The sequence below is a fragment of the Branchiostoma lanceolatum genome, chromosome 15, assembly GCF_035083965.1.
Source record: "Branchiostoma lanceolatum isolate klBraLanc5 chromosome 15, klBraLanc5.hap2, whole genome shotgun sequence".
Taxonomy (NCBI): domain Eukaryota; kingdom Metazoa; phylum Chordata; class Leptocardii; order Amphioxiformes; family Branchiostomatidae; genus Branchiostoma; species Branchiostoma lanceolatum.
Window position 1 is genome coordinate 3481864 of NC_089736.1, and position 23245 is coordinate 3505108.

General features: G+C 39.4%; 2 protein-coding genes across 3 annotated transcripts; one reads left to right on the forward strand and one right to left on the reverse strand.

Moving 5' to 3' along the window:
- Positions 1-1864: 1864 nt before the first annotated feature.
- Positions 1865-23068, reverse strand: LOC136449282 (putative protein tag-278). 2 transcript variants are annotated; one of them, XM_066449254.1, is made up of 17 exons: positions 22923-23068; positions 22009-22188; positions 18748-18859; positions 18234-18331; positions 17744-17845; positions 16186-16302; positions 14271-14357; positions 13795-13874; positions 13070-13184; positions 8318-8410; positions 7749-7863; positions 6873-6919; positions 6413-6538; positions 5638-5790; positions 5096-5221; positions 3320-4691; positions 1865-2147 (listed from the first exon to the last, which is right to left on the reverse strand). In XM_066449254.1, exons 2-17 carry the CDS (start codon positions 22141-22143, stop codon positions 1945-1947), a joined length of 3081 nt encoding a protein of 1026 aa, XP_066305351.1. In that variant the 5' UTR covers positions 22144-22188; positions 22923-23068; the 3' UTR covers positions 1865-1944. The 2 variants fall into 2 exon arrangements, with proteins under 2 accessions (XP_066305351.1, XP_066305352.1); XM_066449255.1 differs by lacking the exon at positions 1865-2147 and adding an exon at positions 2683-2788.
- LOC136449283 (tripartite motif-containing protein 3-like) lies at positions 9456-11585 on the forward strand. The gene has a single exon (XM_066449256.1). The coding sequence runs from the start codon at positions 9489-9491 to the stop codon at positions 11268-11270; it is 1782 nt and encodes a 593-aa protein (XP_066305353.1). The 5' UTR covers positions 9456-9488; the 3' UTR covers positions 11271-11585.
- Positions 23069-23245: the final 177 nt, after the last annotated feature.

A 23245-nucleotide genomic window follows, 5' to 3' on the forward strand; every position in this document is an offset into this window, starting at 1 on the left:
TAGCAGGCTAAGTGTTAAAAAGAGCCATTTTCACCTAAATCTATTGCTAGCACCTTCCACATGCGCTTACTAAGTTACTGATTTCCATGCAAACATGATTTGATAAAGGCCTGAGGTGAGTTCTTTCTACCATCTATAAGTTTCACATAGCTTCTCAAAGTGTCAGTGAAGGTTAAACCCTCTTTGTATGTGTTCTACATGTACATTTGTACTTGTACATTTCAAATGTTTGTGGATTAGTCAGTGTTAAGGCACAACTCCAGACTGTCTCCCTGTGTAGTAATGTATCTGATAATTATCATAAAGTTTGTGTTATAAACTTCTAGCTACACACTATCAACTACACCAACTTACAGATTTGACAAGGCACGATTTCTTTCTTTTACCTCAGTCAACATTGTGTTATGGTACATATTTTTAACATGAGGAGGTCAGTAAGTAATTTTGTTTCTGAATTACAAAACTTTAAGGCATTATGCCCCGACTCAATTAGCAGCAATCCTCCTTATGAGTCACAAGGCCAGGAGTTCAACCCCAACTTACCTATCAAATGTCCAAGAGCCTAGAGGGGACATTAAGCTGGAGGTCCCGAGTTTGAGATGTCACACCCCAAGGGTGTTAAAGAACCCACAACACCTGTAAATAAGAGTGGGATTCTTCCAGGTGTATGTGGATCAAACCTTTCAGTCGGGTCTGATGCACCTTGTACTTCTACTGATTAAAACTAGTGTGTTGAGGGGGTTTACCAGATATTCACAACAAAACAAGTCCCAGCCAACTTCAGAAGCCCTGCACTGTGATAAACACAGTAGTACAGAAGTAGGGGCTGCAGCAGTTACTTGGAAGGCATTTAGTAAATATAGTTTGGTTTCTACTTTTTTTTTACAAATTTGGTAAAAGAAACCGTCACAATCATTACTACAAGCAGCAAAACAAACCAAATATTATCATCATCAATAGAGTCAGAAACATTTCAATAAAGCTAGGTGTTGTGACCTTAAGGTGAACTTTCCTCAGCCACCAGCAAAACACCTTTTAACAACACTATAATTATCAGTGCTACTATTGTGCTACCATACAACATTGCAACAAAGAGATCTTTTTCTATCTTAAAGAGAGCACACAGACAAACATACATTAGTGGTACCTGGTTAGTGAACTCTGTATAAAAGGCTATTGAGGGGATCTTTGCTTAGTGGGTCTTCAATGGCAAATCCTCATCCAAACAAGTTCACAGTTCGTAAGGTTAGTGAACTGATCATTAAATGCCATTGTGGTGATGTTTGTTTAGCGGGTCTTCAATGGCAAATTCTCACCCAAACAAGTTCACAGTTCTTAAGGTCAGTGAACAGACCATAAAACCCAATTGTGGTGATCTTTGCTTAGTGGGTCTTCAATGGCAAATCTTCACCCAAACAAGTTCACAGTTTGTAAGGTAAGTGAACTGACCATAAAATGGAATTGTGGAGAGGTTTGCTTAGTGGGTCTTCTGTGGAAAGTCTCGTCCCAAACAAGTTCACAGTTCGTACGGTTAGTGAACTCTGTGAAGCTCCTGTTTCATACAGCATGGGGCGGTGGTGCAATTTGCAGGCATCCTTCTGAGGGTTTTGAGTGTCATACAAATTTCAGTTTGTCCAGTTAAATAAATTCATGCAGATCCTTGTGGACAGCCTGTTCTGTTATATAGCCTCACTAAAAGTTGTATTTGACTGTGACTTAACAAAGAAAAGTGTGGAGATTTTTATCAGTAGGTCTTCAATGGTTAATGCTCTGCTAAACAAGCATGCTTACAATGGCAACACTATGTAAAAACACCTTCATTATATAAGTCTTGAAAAAAATCACATTGATCTTTCACCCTCTACACCCCTCACAATATTCTTCATGGTTTGTTCCAGACCTCAGCCTTCTGACTTCTACACAGTACACTGTGCAGCAGCGCCCTCATACTTTCGACTGCAGGTACTGCAGGGCCATCTGGAACTGCACTAGAGCGTAACCATGGCAGCCCGTCTCCAGGAAGGGCGCCATGAGGTCCTCGAGCAGCCGGAGCTGCGTGTAGAGAGATAGGACTGTCGGGATGTGGGACTCCAACAGGACCAACATCAGTACTGTCACCAGGTCATCACAACCCAGGGGATGGCTGTCTGGAGAGTTTCAAAGAAAACAGTAACATCAACATGTCAGTTAACAGCAAATATAGAACATCAACATGTCAGTTAACAGCAAATATAGAGCCTAGAAGATGGTTGTCTGTCTGTAAAATACATGGAGGAGTGTCAGTTTGAATCTGAGCTGTGTAAGTTAGAGAGACAGGACAGTGGGGATGTGGGACTCAAGCAGGACCAGCATCAGCACTGTGACCAGGTCATCACAGCCTAGAGGGTGGCTGTCTGGAAAGTTTGAAAGAAAAAGACAGCAACATCAACATTTAATAATAGTCAGTTAACAGCAAATATAGAGCCTAGAAGATGGTTGTCTGTCTGTACAGTAAAATACATGGAAGAGTGTCAGTTTGAATCTGAGCTGTGTTAGTTAGAGTGACAGGACCAGGGGATGCATGTCTGGAAAGTTGGCAAGGAAACAGCAACATCAACATCAATAATGCAGTTAACAGCAAATATAGAGCCCAAAGGATGGTTGTCTGAAGCAGTAAAACACATGGAGGTCAGTGTCAGTTTGAATCTGAGCTGTGTTAGTTAGAGAGACAGGACAGTGGGGATGTGGGACTCCAACAGGACCAACATAAGCACTGTCACCAGGTCATCACAGCCTAGAGGGTGGCTGTCTGGAAGGTTGGAAACAAAACAGCAACATTGAAAAATTAACAGAAAATATAACCAGCATGGACTTCCTTCAATTACTTATTTCCTTCAGTCATTCATCCATTACTTAATCATATGTTTATTTGTCATTTTGTCAAAATTCTTATTATATGAAGACCTATATATATATTCTTAATTTTTGAAATGTAGGGAATGGTGGTAGTTGTCGTTCTCTTATACAGTAGTTTAGAATGCTGCCGTGTGAGTGGACGATGTTAGGGAGACGACAGATGGCAGCTTACAGGACACGACATGGACACAATGAAAAACATGTCTGTACACTGTGAAACTGGGAAATTTTAGCACTTTGTCAATAAAGGTTAAAGTAATATTTGCTTCAGTATATGAAAACACTGACATAAAACGTAAACATGATGAGCCATGCACATGTTTAGCTTTACATGCTGCTCAGTTGTACTAGCTAAAAATTAATAAAGAAAAGCAATCTTGAGGATGCCTTATGATGATCTAATAAAAGACTCTGATGTCTCTACCTTCTCCCTGCTCTGTCCTGAGCTGTCCCACCCTCTCGTTAATGTCTCTGAGACTCTTGGACAGAGCTTGAAGTTTCTTGAGGGGCGTGGCTTCCTGGAGGACCTCACTAAAGGTGTCGATCGCCATGCAGAAGTGCGTCGACCTGCGACACCTCGCATTCCTCTCCTTCCTGGTCTGGACCAGGAGGTTTAACGCTTCCTCGCTGTCTTTTCGCGGCACCGTTTCTAGGTCGGTAAGGAGAGCTGTTCTACTCCTTTTAGGTGGCAAGACTTCCTTTATGTCCAGCGCTGTGGTTCGTTCTCTGAAACCGATTGGTTCGTTTGTGTCATATTTTGGAGATGCGTTCCCTTCTTGATGGTCCATAACTAACGGTAAGGCACTGTCCTGTCCATTGTTTCTGAGATCACTGTTGTTTGTGAGTGTCGATGAGGCCCCAAGCCCTGAGTCTGAACTCAGACCAAGATTGTTGTCACATGTACCTTTAAATGTCAACCTGACTCTCACCGCTTCTAGATCAGACTCACAGGCACTTTCTGACAAAGGAGTTCTACAGTGATGACTCTCAGCATTTTTGCCGCCATTGGATGTAGCCATGGCAACAGTTTCATCCTTCCCCATCTCCACATCAATTTCATTGATGGATGCCAGTGATACATTTCTGTCCCTATACTCAGCATCTTCCTCCTCCTGTTGATCAGGAGTTGCTATGGTCTCCATAGAGTTCTGTGTCACTTCTACGGCTTGCTCGATGTCTTCATTAATAGATGGGTCTAGACTGACGTAGCTGAGTCTGTACTCGTAAGAAGGCGGCCTCTGTAGCTGTTGAGAGATGCGGGGGCTCAAGACCATTTCATCCTCGTCTCTCAAAGACAAGGCATCGTCATTTGTTGGGTCTTCAGATTCTTCCCCTTGGCAGTCTTCTGGGTTTCTCAATCCCTCTTCTTTACTGGAGTTTTCTCCACTGTCTTCAGATTTATCTTCCAAGGGCTGTGACTCATTTCTTAGTTCTCGTAGACTCTCTTGCTCTTTGAGGACATCTGTGCTGTTCTCTGAGTTTCTCATTTCACATTCTTTGCCATTGTTTGATCGGCTAGCTACAATTACATCTTTGTTATTCAGTGATGCCTCTTTTGGGGGATGTGCAGCTTCCGGCAGACTGTCTCTGTCTGACTGTTTGTCATTGTCCTCACCACTACTGTTCCCGCTTGTGGGCGTGGTCAGCTCTCCCGCGCTCTCAGTCTCGCTGCTCTCTTCTGTGTTCACGATCTCAGGGAAGAGGGAAAGGATCCAGCTGTCGCGGATCTCCATGTCGGAGACTCGGAGCCTCTCCAACGCCGTGCACAACTGTTGGATTTCTTCTCCATAGGCGAGCTGGAGGGAATGAAGATGTGGGAAATATTAGAAGTGTGTTAGGTATTAAACTTTGTGTCGATTTTTGTATCTAAAAGGTACTATGTAGCTACTAACAGAGACAGAAAGAAACTGCATAGTGGCAAGTTTTGGTAAAAAAATTTGTCATTCTATACTGTTAGTAGCTTACCGTATATGTTCAAACTTTCAGTTCTCTAATCTCATTTCTTTAGTTTGAAAATTCTTAAAATGTTTGAGAATACAGTGACAAAACACTTGGCTTTAAACTATTGTCAATTTGTCAGAAAGAGGATGATGATTGTGACTGTCAAATTAACAAAGGAGATACATATAAGAACACTTATTAATAATCTTTTGGGTGCAGAATTTAAACATTTCCCTAAGTAAGATATGTCAGTTCCTACCTCATACAGAGCAGTGATGGCCTCCATAGTTTCTGAGAAGAAGCACGTCTCGTAGTACAGCCAGACTTTCCTCACAAAGTGCACATCGTTCGGCTTCAACTCTCGCTCTGCGATACGCTTGGTAATCTGTAAAAAATGAACAGTACATTTTGTAAGGATGTCTAACAACAGAGATACATTATGTCAAAAATCTGAGTACATGTATGTCGACTTACAACACAGATACATTATGAAATACATCATGTACTATCATACATACTATTATACAATGCTAATCTAACTTAGGAAAGCCTTTCTACTCAACAAAGGTAGGATACATATGAATATATTGATTCTTAATAGTAGTAGCTGTAAAATACAGTATCTTCATGTAGTACTTACCGGTAAATAGAAATTTTGAAATTTTACTTGATCGTCAAAACTCCGCCTTATAACATCTAAGCATTTACCGCGTACATGTACACACTTGTATATAATGACAAAATAAGTCAATGTAAATCTTAAATTTACACCAGCTGCCTTAAAGAAAGAGCTTTCCTGACCTTTCTGAAGTGCTTGTGAATCTCTGTCTTGAGTCTGCGAACACAGTTCTCGTTTGGCTCCACGTCCATGTCACTGATGATCACAAACTCATCATCAGAACCGGAACTGCTGTTCAGTCTGGCTTCATGCATGGACAGGGACAGGTCTGTACTCTGGAGGGGAGAAACAAGTACATGTAATTAGTACAATCTGCAATACTCTTATAGACTGCTAGATGGCACTGATGATCACAAACTCATCATCAGAACCAGAGCTGCTGTTCAGCCTGGCTTCATGCATGGACAGGGACAGGTCTGTACTCTGTAACAGGAGAGAGAAGGACATGTAATAAATACAGTCTGCAATACTCTAGATGGCAGCTTCATGTGGTATTGCAAGGCTACATTGTAGAATGTACATGATTGTGACTTTGAACATAGAACATAATTATGGTCTAGAGTTGCTGCACTTATTTGAAATATCAGAATATCTGTAACAAAACACAATCTAAGAGACTACACTGAACAACAAAAGTTGTGAAATACAAGGAAAAGATCTTGTGGCAAAACTTTTGTACACAGGTAAATCTGCACTGACCTGGCACGACATAAAAGTGAAATTACAAAATGTTAGCCAGTATGGACCATTCTCAAAAGTCTTTGAAATGACCCGGCCAGGGTTTGAACCTGCAACTTTCAGAATGCTACCACTCTATGCACTAGGCTATTGCCCTGGTGCTGTATTGTCAAAGCAAACATCAATCTGTGATATGTTTGTTGAGTTTTCTATACTTACTCTCTGGAAGCTGACGTTGAGATGGCGTAACTCCTCCTCAGCTGACCCAGCCTGGCACAGGTTCACCACCCATGTGCAGAATGCCTTGTGCTCATCTGATATGGGGTCTCCAGGAGTGTGAACTATCTGCAATGGGGAAATGTGATAGAGGTACATTTGTACATTACAAAGGGTTATTATCCCTGCTGATAAAGACAATACAGAGCATGGAATTTGAATGTTCACCACCCATTGACAGAACGCCTTGTGCTCATCAGCTATGGGGTCTCCTGGAGTGGGTGTAGTGGTAAACTAAACATGATAGAGTTACATGTGAATCTGCAGTATCTATTAATCTATATAAAGGTGAGGTTATATACTAGAAGTACATACATGTAAATGTACAATTTGTCAGTATATCGTAGGTAGTTTGCAGCTCTTGTGCACTGTCATATTTCAAGTCTAAAGAAAAATGGCTTACCTTAGAAACTCTCTCACCCAATGTGCTCCATGTAGAAGACTCAAGAACTGGAGAAGTAGGGAGTAAGATAATCATTAAATTGTTACTGTGCCCTTTGATAACAGGAAGAACAGTAATACAATGTCATCATACAAATGCCAGTATTGTTAATCATTGAAAAGCTTGTCAGCTTTTGGAACATGAGCATTAGGCAAACACACATGCAGTAAATGTGTGCAGTGTTTGTTATAGTTTAAAGGCGAGTTACAGTTACTGTAATAAAGAGCAAAACAGTAAAAAAATGCAGATAAATCTATTTAGTATCATTGAAGTTTGAAGACAGACATACCAGACGGCAGAGGACTAAGAGTGTCTACATGGTGCCAACACACAAGTAAGCAGAGAGGGACAGACAGACAGAGGAGACAGAAACAGGACAACACTCAGTTTAGCACTCATGAAAAAGTCTGATCAGATTGAGAAGATGAGTAGTACTACATTATAACAATGTATTTACTAAGTCTTACAGTATTTCTTCAAATTGAAGTTAAAGACACAGGTTTGGTACTTTGAAACTCTCAGCTACATGTAACATAATGATTAACTCATATTTCTCATGATATCAGGAAAGTATTAAAGTATGCAATAAATGTATGGTTTAAGGCTATACAGTATATGTAAACACACATCCAAAAAGGTACATGTGGTCGGAAAAAAAGGATCCACTGACCAAAGACAGCAGCTATAGAAGACTACTGTAACAATACTTACAGATTTAGCAACATGGTTAAGTTAAGGGTTGCATCATCCCCCCAAAAGGGAGTGTAGCCAAAGCATACCCATTAGTATTACATGAACCTGACAGGAGTTATTACAAGACTTAGTAAAAGTGCCTACCATCAGTTGCCCTTGCCCCTCCCATCACACTTGTTTCCAGCCCAGCCGTGTCCCTGTCTTCATTGAGGTCACCGATAGCCAACCGCAGAGCCTCTTTCACACTGACAAGGAGGAGCTGGAAATGATAGAAGCCATACCATTGGTCAAAAGCTTTACTACAGTTGTCAGTTAAAGGTAAGAACAATACATCTTCAGCATAGTCAAATACAGAATTTAATTTACATTCAATTTGTAGAATATATACCAAAAGGTAGGTAAAAACTGTCACTCTACTACATGTACAAAATAATGTAAGTAAACATAATTCTGCAAAATCACATATATCTGCCAACATAAAAAATGATCTAAAGATATCTCCAGCACAAAGTCCAGCAGAAAAAATGCATGGACCTGTACAACATATATATCTAAGCCGTGCATACACCTGGGGGTGCTATACTAGAGATCTCTCGAACACACTGTTCTTCAAAGTTGCAGATATATGTAACCTGGCAGATGGTGGTTAACATCAATATTTATTTACAATAATCTAGATAATAATTACTTTACAACTCCATAGAAAAGAGTACCTTTTTGTCCAACAGAGACTTTTGTTTCTCCCTCTGTTCCCCTAACTGTTCCTGTGCTGAGTGGAAGGCTGACTCTATCTGTGGCGCTCTCCTCTGTACAAACACATAAGCAGGAAAAACACAACATAAGTAGACTTAATATCGATGAAGGTTGGACACCCTGGTAAACAACATCTAATGGCAATTCAATCTCCACAACTGAGATGTATTGGTAACTAGACAAACCTGTCGAACATAAGAAAGTACCTGTAGCATGCACGTACAAGGTTAGAATGAATTGAAAAGTGCTGCATTGACAGAAGATAAGTGCAGAATGATTAAGCTACATTGTAGATAGTTCAATAAGAAGGTACAGTAAAATTGGAGACAATGCCTGCTACAAATTGTCAAACAAAAGAAACTGAGTACACAGGAGAAAAAGAAACAACTTGCAGTGCCATTTCCTTGATTGATGGAAGAACTAAGTGCACCACATAACCACCTACATGTACATTTGTACATTACTGTGCAGTCTACAATATATGGCACACATCACAGAATCTCACCACAACACCAGAATACATATTAAGTGTGCTTTAAGTTACCTGCTCATCGAAATCCTCACCCTGATAGCAAAGTTATAAAAAGAGAGTCCAGTTTATGCTATTTCCTAATTCCTTTCAAACATATTATAACCACGAGCAAAAATATAGCCAGTAACAACGTACTATTATAGAGTGTATTCAATAACATCACTTTTAAACCAGTGCACTCATATTATGATATAATGTACATTCAATGCAAAGAAAAATTAAGTTTTGGAGCTGACTTATCAAGCTTATATATATGGAACTAGTCAACTTCCTTTTGTCTTACAAATTTGGGAGTTCAAATTTACAATTATTTAGAAATCTGCCGTACAGCCTCTAATTACAGTGAAAGAACTGACGAAGTTTCACTGTAAATGAGACTAGGGAACTATTCTAACTTCGAGATCTACACATGTAGCTAAATACACTAGTCACCTACTGTACAACATTTATTAACGTACATGTACATGTATGCTGTTTTTGGTGTTTGAAATGCCTCCATGTTTATTTGATATTTTGGACCTTAGCAAAAGCAAACAGTCATGTGGTCACTTAGACTTTAACTTGAGGTGGGGCTGCCACATTTAGCGCAAAACAACAAAATGGCTGCTGCACCGTCAAGTTTGGGGACACAGATCAGGGAAGAACTATCCTGTAGCATCTGTCTGGATCTGTTGACAAGGCCCAAGGTGCTGCCCTGTCAGCACACCTTCTGTCAGGACTGTCTACAGGACCTTGCAAGCAGACGACTGCCCCTCCAGTGCCCAAACTGTCGTCAGCAGGTCTGGCTGCCACCCCAGGGGGTCGCAGGTTTACCAGACAATCGCCTGGTTACAAGTCTGTGTGAGAGGCTGCAAGGCCAGGCTACACTGTCAGAGGAGACATGGGAACAACCCCAGTCTGGAAACAGGTGCAGCTTTCACCCCTCTGAGAAAATCAAACTGTACTGTAAGCAGTGTCAAGTGCCTTTGTGTGTGGACTGTATTGCAGAAAGCCATGAAGGGCATCCTACCATGAGCATCACTAAAGCCTCTCAAGAAAGGAGATCTACAGTCCAGGTCTTGATCAATGAGGGGAGAAACATCTTGGAAACCTATTTGAGTTTTCTCCGAGGTCTTAGACAGAAAGAGAAATCCCTGAATGAACAGAAACAGCAGACAGACAACAGCATCATTCAGGCCTACAACCAAATGGTGCAGAAACTCACTGAGCAGAAAGACTGTTTCTTGGCTGAAGCTGAACAGAAACAAAGTAAAGTCATCAAAGAAGTGCAGGACAAAAGGGACATGGTTTTGGCTGATGTCAATGAACTGTCTGCTGCCTGTGATCGAGCAGAACAAAAAATGAAGGAGGAAAGAGACATGTTTCTTAGCCAAGAAACCGCTTTGACAGAGGTAGTAGGAAAGTACAGAGGTAAAGCAGCACCAACTCCTGTACAAACCCAGCCTGCTGTCTTTCAGCCCACAGGCACCCCTTTACCAGTATTGGGCCATATGACAGGCCATATGACAGTCTCATCTGTACCTGGGCCAGGGGACACAAGTCATCAGCAAAGTGGGGGTCAGCCTGGTAGGGTCACATTTGGTGGGGAGGGGGAACAACCTGGGAAATTCAAAGATCCTCTTGGTGTGGCTGTGTCACAGGGAGGTGAAGTTTTTGTAGCTGAGTATGGGAACGAGAGAATTCAAGTCTTCACCCTGCAGGGAACATTTGTCCGACTGTTCCCAACTGTTGTTCCTGGTAAAGAAGCTATGTATCCTCATGATGTGGCTATGGATGGGGAGGGGAACCTGTGGGTGGTGGGGAACACGTCCTCTGCTAATCATGCTGTGTGCTACACCAAACATGGCAAGGCACTGAGGAAATTTGACCTCCAATATATGTTGTATTGGAAAGGGATTGCTGTGGACACCAGGAGGAACCACATCCTTGTTACTCAAACTGCAAAAAACGATCTACACAGTGAAGTGCAGATATTCACACCAGATGGGACACTTGTGAGAACTGTGGGTCAGCAGCAGGGGTTGGAGCACCCATGGCACATTACTGTGGATGGAGAAGGGAACATTCTTGCGTCAGACTGGGGGAATCATTATGTCTATGTGTACAATGAGGACGGGCAGTTTCTGTTCAAGTTTCGAGATGCGGGAAGTGTTGAAGGTCAGCTGAAGAATCCCCAAGGCATCTGTACAGACAGGGCAGGTAACATCATAGTGGCAGACAGTGGAAACAAACGTGTGGAACTGTTTGACAAGACGGGCAGATTCCTCAGACACATCACTACAGACATGGAGGGACCATACGCTGTTGCCATGGGTCCACAGGGACAGCTGGTTGTCACCGATACAAAGCTCCGACAAGTCACCATATTCAACAGCTACTGAAATTGACTTCCAGTTTCATGAACACCAACTGAACCTTTCCAATATCTATAGACACTTGAAATTGACAAATGAATACTAAAGGTAGAATTCTGGGTCTTTTCTTGTTATTCAAAATGTAACACCCTTCTATGGCTGTGTACAGTAAAATGCTGAATGGATGTCTTAAAAACTTCCAAGATTGTATAAAAACCTACTTAGTCTCTCCTACATGTACATGTACATATTATGTACAATGTAATGACAATCTTGTGTTTTACTTAAATATACATGGACTCTGGTATTACTACATTAACATAATACATGTATGTACTACTGATATACAATGTACATGTACATGATATAATCTATGAAAAAATTTTTTACTGTTGCCTTGTATCTGTACTAATTGCTGTACCAATGGCACCAAAACAGACATGATAGTGTATACCTGTTACAAAATTCTACAATAAAGTTATGATAAAAAAGTAAAGCAAATTTTGGTGACAAAATATACTACACTATGAATGAAAAGAAAAAAGTAATGCATCATGAAATGTGAAAAATTACAGGAACCAATATTTTGCACATCAAGTACAAGTACAAGACTTAGTGTACATGTACCTCCCACTCATAGTCTACTTCCTCCACTGACTCCTGAGGCATGGATGGATGGGTGGAAAAGGTGGGGAAGGAAAGGAAAATAACGTTTCACTTTTTGAAATGTCATGAAGAACTTAAAGGCACCTGCTCAAAATGTTACATGTGACATACTATGTAAGACAAAAGTTAAATTTGCAACCTTAGAATCTCAACATTTCAACATTAATGTTTAAAGGTTCATGAAATCTTGATATAAGAAAGGTTTTAGTTTCATATGTGGAGCACCTTTTCAGACCAAAAGATTTATTGATGATAGATAACATTTGCAGCGAGCTTCAGAATCTGCTTTTAAAGATGGCATAATCCTAAAAGTGACTATGTTTCTTGTTATAATTGGCACTTGAACTTAAACTAGTTCACTGTCCACTTTTAAAACTTATACTAATTAACTAAAATAGTATGTACATTAAAATTTTGTACATGTAAAGTGTGCCATACCACAGCAACTGCATGTAACATTAACCTCTAAGTCTTCATCCTATTGTTAGGCATCATAGAAAAGAGAGAGAAGAGTACTGAAAAACTGAGTTTACATTAAGAATATGAAGAAGCAAGGGACTAACATGATACAAAATTCAAATACAGGTATGTAGGACATGTCAGCATACTGTTCAAGAGCATTAGCATGCACACCATTCAATAGATTATTTCTACTGTTATGCATAGATTAGATTAGTTCTTTAAACTTGTTAGCTATTGGCAATAGTTCAGCTGTCATGTATGTACGTTGCCATACATTGTACCAGTTACAATTGTCGTGCAGTAAAGGTCTTCTTCTGTCATCAAGGCAGTTCATGTATAAAAAAGTATCTTGCAAGCTTGCAAGTTGAGATTTTATCTAAGGTACAAACTATACAGCTTCACAGCTCCAATAACTGTTTTGCTTGTAGGGATTGCAAAATCATGAACAGATTAACATGCAATCCTGAAGTATGTTAAAGTAATGATATTATGATTGTGTAAACTAGACATAAATGAATACAATTTATGATGGTAACTTGACTACATGTAGCATTCAGTGCAAGACAGATACAAATATGGTAATGCAGTACTTTAAAAAAGATATAATAGAAGGAAGAGGATTACTATCAATACACTGTAGTAAGGGCTCATGCAGCTGCAACTTGTATGATAAGAAGTAATAAAGTTCTAAGACTCACCAGCCATTTACTTGATCGTTTCTTCTTCCGCATCTCAAGAAAGTTCTTGATCTCAGCCATCCCCTTAAGGAGCACCTCAAGGTGGGTCTTGATGCCATCCCTTGTCTCCCGAACTCTAAGAAACAAAGTACAGAGTTTTGACTTGGAAATTGCATAATACAACTCACTACTGTGACAGTAAAAAGAGCTATCATGGAAGCTCATCCGTGTTGGTAGTAAACATACAATCATGTAGTACAATGCTGAACTTTGTTCCAACACTAAGGTATTCACAGATCAAATTTTCAATGGCAACTATCATCTTCTTCAGGATCAACAATGACCAATCACTTCCAAACTTATATATAATGAAGAAGGCGATAGTGGTCTTTGAAACTTGGATCTGTGAATAACTTAGTGTCGGAAGACAGTTCAGCTTGTACTGTGCAGTTACTATATCAAATATAATAATAAAAAACGCTAATTAAGTTGCAGGGACTCAGACGGCAAGGGTCGACAAATCATTGTTTACTGTTTTTTTGTCTCCCATTTAGCTGTCTAATGACCCTAATGTTCCAGGGGAGAGGAAGATCTGGATGACTGTCAAAGATAGTATTAAATTCCAGTCAGCATACACCTCATACAATGATGACAAACTACATGTAACACAACTTCGGAATCTAGCTTTCTTTCTTTCTTTGACAGATTATATAGTGTATATATACTATGAAGGAAATAGTGCTTACCTTTCTAAGAATCTCCCATCAACTTTCAGGTCCTTCAAGTCTTCTTTCGCCTGGTTGACTTTCTTCTGGACATCATTGAGCTGAAAACATTTTAGTTTCAATGAGTCTTATTCTCGATTAATGTTAACAATACATTGTACATTAAGACTTGGTTAGCAAAGTTACACAAAACATTTAAGGGAGCATGTAGGGATAAAACAGGGTCACATTTCCAACCTGGGGTCCGGCCAGGCAGCTTGTGGCAACGAAAACTATGATATAAAAGACAACAAAGCACACAAAACCCTAAAAAAATTCTCCTTACCATATGCTATCATATATTCTTGATATGCATTTTTTTTATTCTTTGTTTTCTCAAACAGCCCGGTCGGGCCCCGGCTTGGAATTGTGACCCTAGCCTTAGGTAGTGTACTTCAACATGCTTTAGGGTTGTGAGATGGAGTCCAATCTATTTGAGTAAATAAAATTTTTCTCACCTTTTCTCTCACGATGGTGATGTCATCATCCAGTCCTCTCTTCACTTCCTCCAGGAAGTCTTTACTGTAGTCTTTCAGACACATTTCCTGATGGGAAAAATGAAAATTTATACTTGACATCAATAACGTAACAAAACCTACATGACTACAATGTACATGTGTATCAATCTGCTGTGATATGTAACAATTTTGTATATCTGTGTATCTTTGAAAAACCGTGTGTTTGAGAAATCTTTAGTGCAGCATCCCCAGGTATGCAGTTTATACAATCATACAGGAGTGCATCTCACTGGGGGATGTTGTATTTGAGATATCTTTTGCTGCAAATTTTTCAGGGATACAAGCATGTGACCTTGTGGAATTATGTTAGCAGATGTTATAATTAATTGTCTTAACACTGCTAACTCTGCCCTGAAATCCCTGAAAGGACTAAACTCCAAAAGTATGCTTTGGCAAATGTTTCCTCACCATTGTAATTGTCTGATCTGAGCTTGTATGTACGATAGCTATTCGTCTGAGGCATATGCAGAGAAAGATAATTTCTTTTTGTAGCCCATGATTATGTTGTTTACACAATGAGTCACTGTGATGAATAAAAACAGAATAATGATATCACACAACAAGTTAAATTTCATGCTTTGTGAACTTTGTCTTCGCATAGTGTCTACACGTACATGTATAGTTCACCCAATGTTTGGTTTTTGGTAAAAGGATAACCTCTAAGACGTAACCATATGTGTGTCATGAGATAGTGGTGTTAGTTCTGTGGCTGCTAACAAACACAACTGGCCTACTTTTCTGTTCTGTGTAAATGTGACCCTATCGTCACCTGAATCACACAGCTTTTTCTGGGTCAAATCATCCCTAGATAACCTACATGTATATGTGCCAGTATTCTGAATTCTTCATCAGAATCTACAGTAATGGCACGTTCTATTTTGCGGACATACATGTACATGTACACAAATAATAATTAATAAATCTATGTATAAGTCTGGATTATATTTTGTAGATGAATTTTCACCAAAAATCTGGTAACATTTATTGCATTCAAAATTGTTTACTTAAAGGGAAACAGTAAAATCTCACAGACAGTTACTAATAATGTGACACTCATTAGTACAGGTCCAGCCAAGGCCTGAAAAAAATGACTTCGTTCAACCCATCTTATAGAAAAGGTTTGACTGTCTTGACATTTTGGTACAGGGGGCCTTCTGCATCACAAATCTGTTTTTTATGTGCTCAAATTGCGGTATCTTGCTCCTGCTAGCACTAATCAAAGATGAATTGTTCATGGGGCACAGACGTTATAAACAATGTATATTTTTAGGGGGAAGGTTTAAAATCTAATACAAAGAGCAATTCTGACATGCACGAGCTGTCATGAAGTCTAGAGAGACAAGACAACTATGATTATGAATGTGTCAAAAGAAGACTTTCCACTGTGGGTACCTATGACTAATTGAGTTGAAAGGTCACCTATTGTGTTACATGTAGCTGACTAAACTTGTACCCTACAGGCATAAGAGGGCAAAGTTGTCTATACAACAAGTAAATAACATACATTAATGTCAAAACCAATGGAGTTGATGGTTACAAGCCATATAATTCTATTTGACATATATGCATTGTAATCTACATAAAGTGCCACTTTTTATGGGCTTGGTTTCAATATCATGGGAAATAGAAGTCTAAGAATGTCAACATATTGCAGGCAATATTATACAGTTTAAAGTTGAAAGTTTGTTGTTGTCATAGTCACAAAGTGCAAGTCCTAGAACTCTCTAAGCTACATGTATACATGTAACAGAATGAGGTGTCCATAGCCTTTATATGTGACCAATTGTGTTCAACTCTACTCACTGTTGCAGTATAAAATACTAACAGTATGTCTTTAAATTCAATATTTTCTCACCTGGTTGACGACCTTCCTTGCGAAGTCGCTGCGATGTTCCCTCATGATGCGTTTGGTCCCGTCTGTGACTTGGAACTGTCGCTGAAGTTCATTGTCGGCTCCGTTCAGCAGGCACATCTGAACATGATACGGGCACACCGGCATCATAATGTTCAACACACCGCTTATCAAATGTCACTGCTTCAAAATGGCTGTCATTCCAACTGGCCCAGATCTCAAAAACTGCTTCGAAGCCAGTCAAAACCTATCTGAGGTTCTCATAACAGTAAAATGCAGTAGGACACACCGACATCATAATGTCCGACACACCACTTATCAAATGTCACTGCTTCAATATGGCTGTCATTCCAACTGGCCCAAATCTCAAAAACTGCTTCGAAGCCCGTCAAAACCTAGCTAAGGTTCGGTAATGGTAAATGCAGTAGGACGCCTCGAAAAGACAACTATGGCTGCTGACAAGCCGGGAAACACTCTGATATGAAGAACACAGTATCACAAGGGGGCCATAGTTCAACTTCTTGGCAGCTGTCATTCCAACAGGCTCCGATCTAAAAAAACTGCTTCAAACCTATCTGAGGTTCTCGCAACAGTAGAATACAGTAGGATGCCCCAAAGCTGTCTCCACACAAACTATGGCTACTGACAAGCTGGTAGAAGGCTGATATGAAGAACACAATGTCACGAGGAGGCCATAGTTCAACTTCTTGGCATGTGTCCAAGCTACAGTCTTCCTGCCACTGCCTCAGATCTTCACTGCGCTACAGTCTTCTGAAAGATTGTCCAGATAAAGTGGAATGCCTTGAAGCAAGGACACTATATAATGTCCTTCCTTTCCTTGAAGGCAGTACTTAAGCCCGAGCGTAACCCCACAATTTGTTGCACACGCAGAAGCAACTATCTTTCAGTGGGAATTGGGACACCACTGTATGCATTGTGCTAGCACTGGGTCACACTGTATTACGTAATAGTGGTCTTTGGACTCAAATACACTGTAACTAATTAGGTACGCACAAATAAACACAGGGATTGGTAGCTAGTAATCTATGCTGGCTACATGTACCATATGTACCGGTACCATTGATTTTAGTTATTATGGGATGGAGTTTATGCCTACAACATGTATGTGGTTACAGTACAGCAAATTAGTATTCAGAAAACATTACTGTAGATGTATCATATTATGAGTCATCATGGTCAGATGCCAACATTTGTCAGTTGTGTTCTCATAACATAGGGTAGGAGAAGAGGGTACTGTCCACCTTCCAAAATGGCAAGTAGATCTCAATTTTTAGCACTTGATCTGTTATTGGTAACTTAGTAAGTTAACATTACATTTAGAATATAATGGTTTCAGTATAGAGATTGCACATATGGGAAGTGTATTAACTTGGCTCATTGCTTTAATTTTTTCCAATAAGATACCTTTATTTTCAGGGTCAAGATCAGAAAATACAGAAAATCATTGTGATAATTTTCTACTTTTACAATAATTATTTATTTTTTTTACGATTTATAGAAAATGTAAAATAAATACTATCTAAACTAGATCCATGCATACCTGCATTTCCAGCATGTTGTCTATAAGCGACAGGTCATCTGGGGTCAGTCTGATGACCGGTAGAACGTAGCAGTGTAACAGTCGGAACAACTCCTCTCTATACTGTAGTACATGTATATGTAGAGGGGATGGACACAGCAAACAATGTAACATTACATGTACTAAGAACGAACATATCAAGGAAAAAGTTCTTCCTGTTTCAGTAATAATGTTGTATTTTCTGTTATCATGCAGCACCGTACATGCAAAACTTTAAAAAATTTACGTTAAAAATGAATCTCATGCTGCCTTATGTTAATCACATTTGGAAAATAATGATATATATGTGTGTGTGTGTGTGTGTATGTGTGTATGTATGTACAGTATATACACATCAAGTTAAATATGACAGGCGTTGTTTTACAATGTTGTTTTGTATGTATAGCACAGAAATGCATTTTGTAGCATTGTAGTTATATTTTGTGTAGATCAAACAATGTAATATACAAACCTCCCTAGTTGCCGAGTCTCTTTCTAACAGCTGTCCAGTAATGTCAAACAAGTTGTCCTGGTCATCATCATAGTCATAACAGCTCCCAGGCCCGTAGACTGGAAAAGAGGAAGTGTAATAAGGAAACACTGTAGAAAAATTCCATTTCAACTTGTACATGTGGACTGGCTTTGTTTTGTTGGGGAATTACTATGACATCATCTGATTAAAAATAGATTATACATGTAGCTTAGTGTTCAAACATTTATTCAATTGGTGTGGGACTAGACTAAACAACTTTGACGGTGCCTTTTGAAGTAAAATCATTTCTATTACACACATGTGTTCAGTTCACAGAGTCTCATGTTATGTACATGTATCTGGCAGAGGCAATTGCAAAGAAATTGTTCTTTAATTGAGTTTAAAACATTAGATGTCTCAGCTACAGTACAGTTACTTTAAAAAAAGTCTTAATTCTTTTCACACGGAACAAACATGACTCTGCCTTGCACTAGAATGTGAAAGTGGAACTGACTTTCTTTTGGTCCGTTGGCAGCTGACTCGGGGGCACAGTTGGAGGGGGCATAGGTCACCCATCGCAACACCTGCTGGTGACAGTTGATTTTTACAGTCTCTAACAGAAGCACCTGGAAAAAAGGTAGAACACCGATATCTTAAAAAGACGTCTGGCAATGACAATTCATCAGAGTTGTACATGTACAAGACGATCTGAATGGAATGAAAAGTAAATGATGTTTTATGATAACAGGTTAGTTATCAGAAAGACTGATATATACTATGTGGAGAGAGACAATGTACAATTCAGGGATAATCTTTTATAGTCAAACATGTATGCCTCTTTCTGTTATTCTTTTTGGACATAAGGTACTAATTCTATCATAATGTCATTCTAACAACTTTTAAAATAAATTTCAAAAGGTAACGATCATTCCTAAGGTACATGATGTATTTCTTGTATCAAAGAAGAAAGAGGAGCTGAAACTAGACTTCTATGAGCAATGCAGCACCGATAATCAAGTTATGGTACACATACACCTGCGTCATTGGAAAGCGGAACTGTGCTTTGTTTGCACACAAATATAACATATCCTGGATATGGAGCAATGTTCACATGTTGATGATCTAATTAATCTTGGTTCAGTTTACACTTCCTCTAAGTAACAAAGATCAGGATGAAAAACTACAATTTACAACAGTGTATTGTTAAAAAAACTCTCCATTTATACATTATAATTATAACGTATAGTATAAGGGCACCATGGTAACTTTTTGGGGCCATGCATTTTACAACATGTACAGTTCAATTCAAGTTAACCATGTTGGTTCTCCCAAATTGCATTGACATGCATAATCACTAGTATGTCTTCCCTCTCTAACCAAAGCTTAGTAAATTATAATGCAGATCCTGTTTCTACTAATTATGTTTCGCCAACGAAACATATTGTTTTTGTAAGGTTTCTTCTCCTTCTTCTCCTTCTCCTTCTTCTTCTTCTCCTGTCAAACCTTCAAATCGCTTCTTCTCGGTCGTCCGTCGACCAAATTAGCTGAAATTTGGTATGCAGGTAGAGTACGTGTATACCCCTAGACCCTTTTAAAATTTTTTTGATATAAGTTTTTAAAATGATTTTATGGAGGTTTTTTGGTCATTTTCAGACAAAAGTCGCACATGATGGCCTCCAGTGCCGTGGTGTTGAAACCTGAGGACCTGAAATTTGGTTTAGTTGTGCATTGGATATTTACCCAAAGGACCCCATTATTTTTTTTGGCATACACTACTTCAAAATGATTTATTTTGCAATTTTTTGATGCAATTTTTGGTTATTTTCTGTCGGTGCCAGCAAGAACTAGGTCATACTGTAACATAAGCCCTCCTACACTGAACCCATGTCTGGGACTTAAAACCAAGCAGATGTCAGGGGGTACCTCTACTAATGGTATTACAGAAAGGTATATGTACCTTATGTTACATGGTACGGATGTTATATTTGAGATGTAGGTACCTATAGGAAAGGTGACTACACCTGACAATTACTTATGCTAATGAGGACCTAATTCGCATAATGTATGCATAAAGTTGTATGTCCCTTACCGTAAATGCTGCGGATGTCATCTTTGAGATGTAGGTACCTTTAGGAAAGGCGAACACACCTGGCCATAAATTATGCTAATGAGGACCCAATTTGCATAATCGATGCATGAAGTTGTATGTCCCTTACCGTAAAAGCTGCGGATGTCATCTTTGACATGTAGGTACCTTTAGGAAAGGCGAACACACCTGGCCATAAATTATGCTAATGAGGACCTCATTTGCATGATTTATGTTTAAACTTGTATTTCCCTTACCGTGACAGCTGCGGATGTCATCTTTAAGATGTAGGTACCATTAGGAAAGGTGAATGCACCTGGCCAAAAATTATGCTAATGAGGACCTCACTTGCATAATTTATGCTGAAACTTGTATTTCCCTTACCATACAAGCTGCAGATGTCATATTTGAGATGTAGGTAGCTTTAGGAAAGGTGCACACGCCTGGCCATGACATATGCTAACGGGGACCTCACTTGCATAATTTATGCATGATGTTGTATTCCCCTTACTGTAAAAGCTGTGGATGTCATCTTGTACATGTAGGTACATGTAGGAAAGGTGAAAGCACCTGGACATAACTTATGCTCATGAGGACCTCATTTGCATAAATTATGCAGAAACTTGGATTTGCCCAGGAGTTATTTTGGGACAGCCCACTTCTTGCATGAGGAGTATGGGCGAAACATCCTGAATTTGCTCTTAAAGCAAATGACGGCCAGTCTAGTTTTATTTTTACTTTTTAGCCTAAAGAAATTGGTACTTTTTATACTATTAGCATTACTGTTTGATCTTTAGCTTGTAGCTGTTTTGATATATCTGGTTTTGCAACAATACAGGTTATGTACACGTGACCTTTCAGGAAAGTAGTCCTTTTATCGCAATACAGAACCTACGTATGCATAACTGCACTAAGGTGTGTAACAACTACAAGGCCATGACATCATGTTTGAACAGAAAGGAACATTTCCTCTTTTTCATGGGGATTTTACATATTGTGTTCTACAAAACGTTTCAAAGAGTCTGATTAACCCACAATGTATTTGGCTGTGTTTTTTTCACACCTATACATTTTAAGTGTTTTGCAGCAGTCAAAATGTGGGTCTCTTCATTTTCCACTGCCTTCAAAAAAGAAGTCAAACCCAACCATAGTCAACCTTAGTTAACATAGAACTTTCACGGTAGTCTAGATAACTATTTTTGATTCCCATGTATTCCAATGTACTTGTTTGTCTGCAATTAGCCTTCGGGCATGAACTTGCAATAAAGTTATTATTATTAATAAAGTTCTTCAATCAGGAGATAAGTGTTTGGCATACATGTACTTCAACTGTCTATTACTGCACTATGATCAATTGCAACACCTGTATTACAATAACCTCAAAACAAAATTTTCAGACTGGCGTACCTGTCTGTCTTCAGCTTCATTTGTTGTAAATGTGACCAGTATGTTTTACGTTAAATTTGATTTTGACCAATTATTGTCTTGTCTAAAGTTATTTTACCAGTAAACCTATGTATGTTCTGTTGTCTTACCTTAAACCACACGGCTGGTTCTAACTGGAAGTCCAGCCCAGGCCCTTCCCCATCTATCTGAGGCAGGTAGCCGTCCCTAAGCCAGATGTCTGTGATGCAGTGTGTCCTGTCTCTGTCTCTTTATTATCCTACTGCTGTTCTGTTCATGTCTTACCTTAAACCACACAGCAGGTTCTAACTGGAAGTCCAGCCCAGGCCCTTCCCCATCTATCTGAGGCAGGTAGCCGTCCCTAAGCCAGATGTCTGTGATGCAGTGTGTCCTGTCTCTGTCTCTCAGCTCCAAGAACATGGCAGTAATGTTAGTGATGGCCCCTGGGGCTTACCCAACATTTTCCTGCAGGAAGAATAAAAACAACAAAAACCCTCGCTCAGTACCAGGTCTGCTCAGTACAAATTTACAAATGTATTGAATTTCCTCTTTCTGGTTGAGGTATCCGACATTAACATTAATCCGCCAGGTTACATAACCGGCCACTTTGTGGGTTTGAGAGATCTCTAGTGCAGCATTTGCTATTCTACTTTTGTTGTACGCGGATCGTATATCGTCTGTTTGGGGAAACACTGAGTCATTTTGCTAAATGCATTATCATGATTACCCGTTATATTTTATGCTGCACACACACAAAAAAAAAATAGCAAAAACATTCAGCAGTACATAGTGCTCCTCCTTAGGATAATTGGAAGCCACTGCAAAATCAAATAGAGGAATCTACTCTACTCTATTCGGCTTGCGTTCAAAGGAAATGACCTGATTTTGAAATTTGTAAACAAAACCTCAGGTGATAACGTTACCGGTAGATGACCTACCTTGCTTAAAATCGAATACATTTCATCGAGAAAACTTTATAGAGTCTTACTGTGCCTTCCGTTCAAGTTCAAAGTATAATTTATTGTGGTGAGATCATAAAAAATTCCTACTTAATTTCCTGAATCTTGAAGTTGAAACACCGGTGTTTTGGAAACGACAGTAGGTCAGAAATATCAAACCGTTTGACTATACGAAATAAAACAGCACGTAACTTGATAATTCTTTAGCTTCTGAAACACAAGAAGGAACTCTCTACCTACCGTGGTCCCTTCTGAAGCTGTACGCGGCGTCTAAAAGCAGAAATTCCCGGCAGAAGACAGATTTGGGCAGGTTTGTTTTGGGGACTTCCCTTCCCGCCCAGCTGAGAGGCGGAAGTACTGATAAGGGACTGGTGCATGATGGGACATTTCATTTTGGACAAGTCCATTTGAAAGGCAAAGAAGGGTGAGGACAAGTCAGTTTTTTTCAACAGAAAGATGTAAAGATGACAACTTTAACAGGAATTTCAACAACACGGAATACAGGAATTTCAGACAAAACTTGACATTTTTCATTATTTCTGTGCTTCTTTGTTATCTGGGCA